The sequence below is a fragment of the Protopterus annectens genome, chromosome 4.part0 (assembly GCF_019279795.1).
Source record: "Protopterus annectens isolate FY-2018-M chromosome 4.part0, PAN1.0, whole genome shotgun sequence".
NCBI lineage: Eukaryota > Metazoa > Chordata > Ceratodontiformes > Protopteridae > Protopterus > Protopterus annectens.
In genome coordinates, this window is record NC_056733.1 from 1,699,636,840 (window position 1) to 1,699,649,340 (window position 12,501).

Sequence of the window (12,501 nt, forward strand, 5' to 3'; positions counted from 1 at the left end):
GTAAGTTCGAACTTGTACAAGTTTGAGCGTTTAAACAGAAATCTCTGTAAGGCTTGCTTACAACAGTTTATTTTACTTTTTTTTTTTTTTTTTTTTAATCACTAGTCGAAGTTTTGTAACTTCGAACAGAATGGTTCGAACATTCCGTGTTCGAAGTTATAAAACTGCGACTAAGTGATATAGACCCTATATATATATCTATATATATATATATATATATATATATATATATATATATATGTATATGGATTTGGATTTACTATCATATGCTTGATACACAGGTGGTTGAGTCAAAAACCAGCAATACAGGCTGTCCAAACTTGCCCTCATTCCGGACCCATGTTAGCTCTTGTTCCTGGGTCAGGAGCATTAGGGAGTTTCAGTGCTCGGTGTCTTCATAGGTTCATATTGAGTATGCTGGTATTCAGCATGCTGACTTTCAGGTAAGGTTGTAAGCACTGGATGATTTGACCTTCCATATGATAGTAAACTAAATATATATATATATATATATATATATATATATATATATATATATATATATATATATATATAGATAGATAGATAGATGGATATTTATATACATACATATATATATATATATATATATATATATATATATTTTTATATATATATATATATATATATATATATATATATATATACTTCTGAATTCATGACTTAGCGAAATCCCTTAATTGAAGGAGTAGAAAAGTAAAACTGCTGTAATTAGAATTGGACAGAGGCGGCCTGAATTGCAATATGCTACTTTACATTTTTGGATGAGGTACATGCTTCCATATTTTTTGGTAAAAGAGGATTCGAAATTAAACATCAATTTGGCGTCATTTTTCTTCAAATCTGTCTAGTAAATGAATGTATAATTGTTGACATTACATTCTATATAGTATATGATCATATTTTAATACTTTGCAAAATGGTCCTTTATCTTCACAGAACGCCCACTACATCCCAAAGAAAAAGTTCTTGAACAAGCTCTCCAGTGGGGGAAACTCACAGATCCCAGCTCCGCCTTCCTGGTAATGAAGAAGATTCCAAGTGGAGAGGGAGCTATCCTTTTTTCCGGTAAATATTATTCACGCCACAGTTGTTTGCTATTCATTAAAATGCATAAATCATTGCTGCACATGTTCTTTTAATACTGTTTTTGTGTTGTCTTTGTTTTAGAGAAACTAGTAATGTTCCTTGGAGTTGGGATTCTTTCCTTGTCTCTGCTGAGTAAAATGAAAACTGTTCTTTAGCTGAAAGTAAACCAGCTGATTATAGGAAGGCTGCAAAGTGCTATGGATTTTAGCATGCTGGTTAAGGTGCCTACCTTGTAGGTGTGTAGTACAGTGTTTGATTCTCACCTTTGGTCACTGCCTGGATATTGTTTACATATGTAACAGTCTGCACATTGACTGGCTAGTGTTTATCTAAAATAATTCTGCTTGAGTTTAACACATGGTTAATTTTTTTATGTAGGACTAAAAAGTGAAGCTCAGAAAGGTGGATTGTTGAAATGCAGAGAGGAGCCACCCAAACTCCTGGGTAACAAGTTCCAGGAACGGTATTTTCTTCTGCAGAATCGGAAACTGCTGCTTATGAAAGACAAAAAGGTGAGAGGATAAGGACAAAGTATTTCATATTTCTTTATATGTTCTCTGTAACCATTATTGTTGATCTGGAAATAATCACAGTTTCAGATATGCAAGAGGTGATAACCAAAAGTATGTACTTATATGGGAGTAGTCTTTGCACAGATGCTAAGCTGCCTATTTTAAGCAGTGTGTGTTGAAGAAATATTTTAGTCTCTTTTTAATGCACTACACTAAATCACACTGGAATTCTCTTTCTGATATTTCTTGTAAAAAGATATTGTTAACTGCTCACCAAACTGATATCATTATGTTACTAACTCTTTCAGTGGTGCAACTGATTTTTTTAATAGGGCTGTTGAACAGTATTTGAATACTAAATAATAATTGTTAATAATAATAAAATGCTTGCTTCTAGATAATATGTTCATCCCAGGAGTAAATGCAAACATACAATCATATAGTATGAACACAGGACAAGACTAACTTCAGAAATGCATAAACTGACCTTTAATAAGTTCTGTGCAGCTACTTTTTTGCCAGAATGTAGTCAGACTAAAGATAATACAAGCATCACCATTTTTAAAACCAAATGGCTACTTCAATCTGTCGATCCTTAAATAGCTGTGGCTCATCTCTAATTTCAGTACTGAATAGTATTACAGATTACAGATTACAGAAAATGTCAAAAAAACTGAAAGACTGTAAAATCAGCTAGACAGTCCAGTATTTTGTAAAAAGAGAAGCAAGTAGGAAGACTGGATTGCTGTCAGCAAGGGTAATGTTAGCAAACTAGTACCCTAAACCTAGATATGTGAAGCATAGCCTGTTACTGGGCTTTACTGATAACAATCTCTTCCTTATCCCATGTAGTCTCTGCACTTCTGAAATGTTAAAATAAAAGCAAAGAACAAAGAGTTACTTCTTTAAGGTCTGTTTACAGTTTTTTCTGTTCTTTGTGAATCCATGGACCCGGTGACTGAACTTTTTTTTTATTTCTTTCATAAATGAAGGATGTGTAATATAAACATGCCAGTACATGCCAGTACATGATAGTGCCTTTGATGTTTTTGACAGTTGCAAGCTAGCATTATTTTTACTCGCACAGATTGGGAAATTTGCTTCCAGTAACTACATGATGGAGTTTCCAGTTTCACTAAATGTATCTAAAAACAAATATTTAAGTTTGCAGGCTTGTATAGTAGAGCAGCTAGAGTTAAGAGAGAAGGTGTGGTGAGTTTATATGCATGAAAGCATGACTATTGTATGACTGAGAAAATCCATTGCATATTTTTATTGATCATATGTATTAACTACATTTCTAGTGCACAGAAAAATAGTAGCATATAGTAGTACACCCCCAGATTTTATGAGGCAAAGGCCCTGCAAGTGGGTGCATTACAAAGCTGTGTAATCTCAGTAATATGTAGGACTATTTTTTCATCGCTCAATTTAGATTATGCTGTATTGCATTTATGAAGGGATAATGTACATGTCAACAAGTTCCAAGTGGATGAACAGTCAGTGTGTCATTGTAGTCACCATTCTCCAAGAAAATCACTGTTGATGTGTTAGCAGTGATAGTACCTTGTGTGGTCTTTTTTCTCTGATTGTGGAACTGTGTTAGGTAATGTGGGGAGCTTGACCCTATAAGGGGAAAAGGGGTTCTTGTCCACCTGCAAAAAATGCTTTTTAAAAAGTTTTATCAAGCCAAAAGTACAATCAATTGTTTTGGTCTGGTTGAAACTTCACCTCCGGAATATGTAGGGGAACCATTTATAAAGTTTTTTTTTTTTTTTTTTTTTTTGCTATGCAGTCATTTTATTCAGGAACTTAAGATGTGTGTGTGTTGAGCACCGATGGTGTGGATGACAGGGATGCAGCACAGGCATCATCATATGCACAGGGTGATAATGTTTGCCAGATACCTAGGCTGTGCCACTGGATGACATCATGCATATGTGTTAGGGCCTGTGATATCATTGGGCCTGTGTGGATGTTATGCGTGTGTGTGTTGAGGTGCCTTACATTTGTTTCCAGTGTGTGTGTATGCATGCACACAGGTCTGGCATGTGGCTGGCCTACACAGGGGTAATATTGACAGCTGCAGACTGTACAAGGCAGGTTTCACAGTTCACGATGTCTGGCCACAGCCACATGACCTGTGCCTGCCAGGGATTGTACGGGCACTACCAGGCAAAGGTCCAGATTGGGTACCGTCTGATGACACATGTCCACTGGATTCATGTCCCTGTTGGGACCGTCCAGGACCACGTGCATGTGGCCTGCTGTGTCCTGGTGTGGACTGCACAGCACCAGCTGCACTGCTGCTACCACCACTATGGGAGTGGGCATGTGCAGTAGCATGTTCATGTAGACCTTCAACAGGTGATGTAGCTGACCTACGTCCACGTGCCTGATGCCTCACTCCCACCAGATGTTCCAGCACAGACATTCCACGCTCGAGGATTGACATACCACGGTCAAGGACTCCCACCATGTCACACAATCATCTATCCAAAACATCTGCAAGATGATGGTGAGCATTTGCAAGTGCCTGGATGTTGTCAGTTAATGAACGGACAGCAGCCCTCTGATGCCTCAGACCTTCTCTGTTATGCCATTCAGCACATGCCTGTGCCTCCATTACAGCCCGAAACATGCGTCTGGTGACTCCAGCTGATGTGCTTGGTCTCGCAGGGGCATGTTGGCTAGTGGTCCTCCTATGAGCAGTGCTGGGCATAGACCTGTGTGGGACATCACCAGTCTGTTGACTGGGATCATGGTGTGCAGGCACACCCTCCATAGTCACCACACTTCCCTGTTCCATGCTACCACCCACCAACTGTCCTTCTTCTATGGCCGGTGGTGATGGGGTATGTGCAGGCAGGGGAACTGTGTGCAAGGATGAGGGGGAGACAGGTGGAATGGCAACCAATGGCACAGATTCAGCCCCTGACAACCCTGCCTGTGCCTCAATCATACTATCATCATCACTGCTAGAGTCTGTGGGGACAATAACATCAGGTGGACCGCAGGAGGGCAACGCACCTACACCAACACCTGTGAGGGGAAGACAAGAACTGTACATTACAAGTTATACCAGACACACACACAGAGACAGACAGACACACAGACAGACAGATACACACACAAACAGACATACAAGCAGACAAACACACAGACAGACACACACACAGACTGACACACACAGGCTAACACACACTGAAAAACACTGACACACATGCTACATGCAGGTGATATGGCAGATGGCAATCAGCTTAGACAATTATAGTTTCAACTTAGGCAATGATAGTGGTACTTACCATACATCCCTGAGTTGCATACAACAACATGCATGTGTTATAGCAGACGGTATGCACCTTACATAATTATAGTGGTGTTTAGCAATCAAACCTGTATTTCACCATTTGTGTTAGTAGCATATGCCCCATACCTGCAACACAATGCATGCACTTTGCACAATTGCACTGCACTGCCATGGTGTGTGCAACATACATCACATGTTAACAGACCATTGCTGACCTTTGTACATCTGCCACTGATGCTCTGTGTTGGCCACCGCCCCTATGTGTAAGGACATGAGCTGTAGGGTATGTCAACTGCATACTATGCTTGCCTGAGCCCTAGCTTGCATATCTCCCCCAAAGCCGTGCATGTCTGTTCAACATTATTCTGCCTACCCCTGAGCTGAGTGTAGACATTGTTCATGTGGCTGTACACACATGTTTGACATGGCTGTCCCTACTTTGCAATGGTGCCACAGACCAGCACAGGTTTACAGTACACCGGCCTGCTGTGTGGCGTATGACCTTGCCAATCACATGTAGTATGACATTTCTTCTGCTGACGTGTTGAATGACATGCATACATGTGTAACACAATGGTGTCCTTTCCAATCTACAGTACGGTAATGGTGTCCCAATGCAGGGACGTGTTAAACTAACATGGGCCTTCAGCTGATGGAATGTTGTCTGTCCACCCTACAAATATGCAGGGACATACTGCACATTGAGCTGATGTGCATAGCCATTGCAGGGCATCATGTGCCTTCACAATTGCTATACAGCATGAGCTACTGACACAGTTTATAGCCATGACTATGTTCACATACAATACATATCTAATGTGGAGTGTGATCCACGTCAACGAGGTATATACACAATAAACCCTAATGTGGAATGTGTGACACAGGTCACAGAAGGGTATACGGCTGACACCCCTGCACATCTGCAACCATATTACTGATACCTGGCAACTATGCCCACACATGGCTAACTTACACATACTCTATGTCCCACGTGCCATTTGTGTACCTCACACACATGATGAGCAGGCATGACAGTGATGTCTGACACCAGCAAGGTGAATGTACTGTATCTGTGGCTTGATGTGGATGTATGTGTATGTTGTGCAACACATGTATGTATTTGGATACTGTATAGGTGAATGCTTCCATGTCGTGACACACTCCAGATGTTCAAGACATGTTATGTGTTGGTTACACATTATGCCTACACAAGCTGTGCACAGGCCTGTAGATGTTTAGTGTTTCACATCTGCAATATCACCATTACACAAAGGCCATAGTTGTATTGTGTCAAGCCAATGTACAACAGGGTGTACACAGATGTACATCACTTCTACTGTGTGTGTTGCTTCATGTCTCTGGCCATCCTCCATGGCCATGTGTACACATGTTCAGTCCAATGGTTATGATGGCCATCTTATTTCACATGTCAGTGTTATCCCATATGGCATACACCCATAGATGGCATATGCCCCACTGAGGACAGGGTTATGCAGACAAAGGGTGGTATGTATGGGATTTGAGACATGTTTTGCAGGATAGTTGAGCAGTGTTGCAGTCAGCCCAGTACATGTCATGGACATGTCTGATAGCACATGACATTGTGTGACATTCATAGCAAGGGTATACTCCACAAGGGTGTATCCTGTGGGCCAGGCATACTCCAGCTCCAACACATTTAGTGTGTGTGCACACATATGCTCTCTGTACAGTACTGTTCATATTCCCAACATGTGTAATGCTGATATGTAGTGCCTGTCCCTACAGTGAAACACACCTCCACCATTGTATTCACTGTTGTCCATACATCTGGCAATGACAGTTTGGAAGGTTTAGTGTAGGTGTTTCATATAGTCTTCAGTTGTTTCACATAGGTAAACAGGTCTGACCAGCGTCCATTTACAGGACCACCATACATTATGTGTACATGTGTTCTGGCAGATAGCATGCTATTAATATGTTCTGTGCATTATCAGGCCTGGTAAATAACAATCTCACCTGACACAGGCTGCTGTCGCTGCAAAATGCCAGAGGTACCTAAACAGGAGTGTCACAGCAGTAGGATCATTATCCACACCTGTGTGATAGCTACAGGGTGCAATGTCCATGTTAGCACATAAGCCAGTACAATACACTATACTATGGAGTATGCACATCTGTGCATACATAGAGTAGCAGACTATAAGTATGTGGCATGTGTGCATACATGCCTTGCATATGATGTCACATTACATATTATACAGTAACACATGTAACTATATGATATATAGTTGTGTTTTATGTGCAGTAGTGACTTACCAGGCAACTCCAGGCTCAGTGGTTGAGAGACACCCACCTCCACAATACCAGCTAAAGCTTGTGGATGGAGGTCTGCAGGTGTCCCCAGGTTGGCCAGTAGCTCCTCGGTACGTGTGAGTGGGGGCTGGGTGAGTGGTCCCCACCTCTTGCACCTTGTTCCCTGGAGATTGCATTAGCATGCTGTTTCGCCCATCTTATCAGGTCATTGCAGTGTCGGCGCACCTGCTGATAGGTGCAATTGTGACCACCAACATCATTTATCCTCCTGCAGAGTTCCTACCACAGGGCATCCCGTTGCTGTGCATCCTGTGGCACATGGCTGAAAAGCATTGTGTAGTTGTCGAGGAGGTATGGGATGAGGACCTCATCCTCCAAGCAGCTATACGGCAGCAGTCTACTATGTGGCATACCTGGAAGACATAACGATGGAGACAAGTCACAGTAACTCACAGAGAAGTACAGCAGTACAGCTGAACATACATGTGTATCACATTTATTAACATTACAATTACGTCTTTGTAAATCTATATGACACTAACACCACTGACATGTATAGGTCACACACATTTGACACCTTCTGGTGATGTGATGTTATCACCATATATGTGTGTGTCATGTGATATTGCTCATGCACCATGTGGATGTTGTCTTGACGTGGGCATGTCTGTTTGCCTGTAGTGGTGTCTTTACCTATCAGCACATGCCTGGATGTGTTCACATTAATGCAATCCACCTTAATGCTGTGTATATGCCACATATATAGTCATGCATAGCCATTAGGGAAATGACCTGTGACCCTGCAGACTTGCAAGCATTTATGTGTTTTGCCATATACATCTACATGGCACGGTACAGCTGTGTAGCATCCTGCCATGTATTGCCTGTGTTGCACATGTGTAACACATGGGACAATAGCTAGCCTGTTGGTATTTGCAGGGTTGGATATCAACTATAGCATGTATGGTCATAGTGATCTAGTAGGATATATGCCTTAGGCCATTTATGAGCCTAGGCAGACAGGTTACCTAGCTGTAGACCACAGACAGGTAAGTTTCAGTGGCCAGTTCAAGCAGTGCCACAGAACTGATACACATGGTTACTGATATATTTGGCATGCGGTCATCACACAATGTCACAGAGAGGGGCGATGTGCAACTTCACTGGACAGGGATGCATCGTATAGCAAGAGTATGTTAAGTGTATGGGGCAGGGATCTTCAGACATGTTGTGATCCTTGTACTAGAAAGGTTGATGTCCATGACGTATGTGTTTATTTGGGATCAGGATGTGTTAAGTGTAGCATGTCCAACACCTCTGGGTTGGACATGGCTTTATTCAGGGTAGGCTGCATGCTACATAGTGCAGCTAGGGATTGTGAAGGGCAGTGTAGGCCATCTACACATGGGCAATGACCCTTAAAGGAAATATGTGATCTATTATGGATCACATGGGTGTTGAGTATGGCTGAGCAGTTATCTCTATATTCCTGGATGGCACCCTGTCATGATTAGGGGTGCCGCATACGACTACCTGTCTTTTGTGATGATGTAACTATCAAAGGGAAGTACTGTCCAACTGCATCCCATACACACAATTGCCATTATGTTGACCGCTGCCTAGGTGGTAGTTAATGGGTACAGGGTTTGTAACATAGGGGATGACAATGCAATACTTAGCTGTCAGATTGTGGCCATACATCACACACCACACATCTGACACACAAAGGCCCTTCTCTATGTTGAGAACACATTGAGTCAACTATTGCTCCTAGTTCATAGTAATTTGCAAACATCGATAGGCTGATGCCTTCTGTGTTAGTCTATGTGGTATAGATAACAAAGAGGGGGAATACCAGGAATGACCCTGTATTACTGTGGCTAGCACTGGCTTGATGTGCATGTATTCCTCAGACACCTTCTGTAGTGTGGGTTCTGCCAGTAGTCCAGTTGCCAACCACTCCTGTGACATAGGAATATACACCTAGTTTACTGAGTGTAGCTGGAACACAGTATGGGTGATGGTGTCCTACGACCTGACAAGGTCATGATATGCAGTGTGAATCAACCCTACTGTCATCTACATCTGTACTGAGTACATCAATTATGTTGACCACGATTCATGGCCGTATAGACCAGACTCAGCAGGGTAGTTGTGCATTATGTCCCATTATCAGTGGTGTCTCCCCCTTTGTTGGGTGTGATAACTGGTGCTGTGCACCATTCGGTGTGTACACAGCCTGACATGGAGCTATGATTGAACATGATGTGTATGTGGATAGCTGAATGTTCTTACATTTGTGTAGGATACACCCTGGGATGTTGACATGTCCCATGAAAGCTGTATGTATGGCTTTAGAGAGTGCAGCTTGTACCTGCATAGTCATTAGTACAGTGGCCCTGTAGTGTACATGGATATATTACTAAGTGTACCTGTTGGGGGTTGGGGGGTGGGAGTGTTTAGGTTCTCTGAGACCCTATCTGGATGAATGGGTGCTATTTCTGTAGGTGCAGTACTTCCCATGCCATAGTGCTGTGCAGCACGGCAGGTCTTGTCATTGCCATTACGATTAATGACACAGCTATAGAATGCTCTGTGCTTGGCCTCATAATATGTGGCTGATTAGTTTTACAGTAGCGTTGCGTCGTTTTATATGGTGTATTTGCATCTTACTGAGGCTGACCAGGGATCACCTACACTTATGTGTGTTCACTCTTGCAACAGTTACTACCTTCTGTGGTACAGTTTAAAGCATGGTACCACCAGTTTGCCTACTTGTATGTGTTGGGTTGAATCCTGGTTCTGTTTCAATGGCACAATCACTGCACATATGTGACTGCTTAAGGTTCATTTGTGTAGGATTCAGCATTTGCACATGCATTGTTCATCTGTATGGGTGCCATGGCACTCACCACTCTGCTCTTGGCATTGGAAACTAACTATGTGTAGCATGCTGTTAGCCCTGTTTGTGCGACTACTGTGATGCAGGTCAGTGGGGTTGATGGAATCCAACATGCAGTGAGTGCCGGTGTTGGTACATGAGGAGTCTTCCCAGTTCATATCGGAATAGTTGAGAGTAGCCATTATTATGGTTCTGTCTCAGACCTAATCTTCCCCATTACAGCACATTATGACAGTTGGGAAGTCCGCGGCCTGGTGGGTGATCTGTCTCAAGGTGCATTTTGAATTTCACTTTGGCACAAAGGTAGTTGCTCAGCATAATGCATCTGATGTTATGCAAGTGCAATTAGCATGGGGGTGTACATATCCTTCAGGAATATGGACACACCTGGGTCCCGTGTGTTCCAATAAGGGATAATGGGCAATAGGTGAGGTATGTGTTATAACATGGTCATGCAGGTGTGCTCTCCGGAGCATTGAAGCATGTCTCAGCCACTGCACAGATATGTTCTCCATGTTAGGGATTGACATATGTGTGTCCGTATAGTGTTTCTGACATGTATCATTGTGTAGCGAGACCCGCAGTTTATTGCTTGACTGTCCCTGTAACAGCAGTGGACTCTCACTTGAACCATGCATGATGAAGGCACTATAGGGGGAAGCATGAGCCCTAGGCAGTATCCAGATTCCCAGGGGTGACAGGTGCAGGCCCTGTCTGGCAAAGCACCATGGTCTGTCAACCATGTTATCCCAGGACGACAGATACTTTATACCCTGTGACATGCACCACTACACTAGACAATTGTGGAATACAATCCTTTTGTCCCTGTACTGCAGTATCATTCTGGCCAATGGCAGAATGCTACCCAGGCCTTGGGACATACCTGCATGGGCTACAAGACCTGACAGTTCCTACATGTGTTTCCATGCAGTCCAGGCTACTGCATCACAGGTCCTGCAAAATAACATGGAATATGCCAGAGCCATGTGTATAGTTCAAAAGGTGGTCTGAGTGTATGAGTATGTGGCTAATCATGGCAGACAGGCAGCTGACAGTATGTATGCCCTCATATAGGTCGGTGTGTACCATAGTGCTAGAGTTTGCATTCACAAATGAGTACTGTTGGGCATGTTTCCAGTCATGTGTTCAGAGGTGTGGCACAGTTATGCAAACTATGTCATACAGTTTGTGTATTTTGGTGTCTGTCTCATCCTGCTTGTGTGTGTGTGTGTGTGTGTGTGTGTGGGGGGGGGGGGGGGCACTTATTTGGCCAGATACTTAGATGCGTCTGTGAATGTGTGTGATTTCCGGTAGTGTGTGTGGGTGTCCTTACTGTATTCTGGTAAGGGTATGTGTTGGTTGTATTGATGAGCTGCATGTGTTAACCTACACCTCATGACTGTCCAGTCCAGTCATGGCTGTAGACTGGGCTGCCTTCCAGCTTACCCCTGTAGCTGCATCCCAAACAATGTATGGGGCATGGTGTTAGGTGGGTCTGGCAGTGTACATGGCATAGAGATTACATTCCCCCAGGATGGTCACATACACAAAGCTGACATTAGGAAACACCAGTAGCTGACTAGTGGACATGCCTGTATGAGCAGTCAGTGCTACAAATACCAAGTACCGTATTTAGTTTACGTATTGCCTATGAAGATGTTTTAGACAGTGATGCTCACATGTAAGTATTTGTGTTATGGACGTGACAACACTGGCTATTATGGAAACATTGTAGCTACCTTTTGCAGCAATCCTCCTCTGAGGAGCACATCACATCCTGTTAGTTGATTACAGATGATGCAAGTGTCTACAGGTCTGTTTCCTTCTCTGGGTATATACTCACATACCCACCAGGACCATGAGCTCTGTTGGGCACAGACACCCACTCTCCAAACAGAGTTATGTATCAATAGGCTCTGATGCCACTATCAACATGATCAGGATATGATTAGATAGTGTGAACCATCACCTATAATGCGGCTATTACACATGGGCACCTGTCTCCTACATCTTACACTCCTACTGCAGATGTTACACTGGAGTTAATGATGATATGCAACCTGTTTCATTACCAGTGCTGTGCACTACCTTACATACAGTATGTGCAGGTGGCTGTTAGGTTGGCAATGAGAGGTTGGGTTACACAAACCTGGTAGTTCAACCAGTGTGTCTGTACTCTCAATATCCACTCTATGTAGGTGTGCACATAGCCATTTGGCCCAGCCCTGTAACAAGGGTCACTACCCATTTGCCTAACGTGTACACATGCACAGCTGTTATTGCTTGTAAATGATAGTAGAGAGGTGGATATTACATGTGTTATGTGCATGGATAGTTACCTGGCTCTTCCAATTATCTTTGCTATCATGCTGCTA

The 12,501-nt window shown here is 42.8% G+C and overlaps 1 protein-coding gene across 1 annotated transcript in view; it reads left to right on the forward strand.

The window, feature by feature from the left end:
• Positions 1-12,501, forward strand: part of ARAP3 (ArfGAP with RhoGAP domain, ankyrin repeat and PH domain 3) — a 1,205,760-nt gene that overhangs the window by 1,027,178 nt on the left and 166,081 nt on the right. The window contains exons 27-28 of the mRNA XM_044069919.1: positions 958-1,086; positions 1,486-1,619. Of these exons, the coding sequence (XP_043925854.1) occupies positions 958-1,086; positions 1,486-1,619 (263 nt within the window). The remainder of the gene's footprint in view (positions 1-957; positions 1,087-1,485; positions 1,620-12,501) is intronic.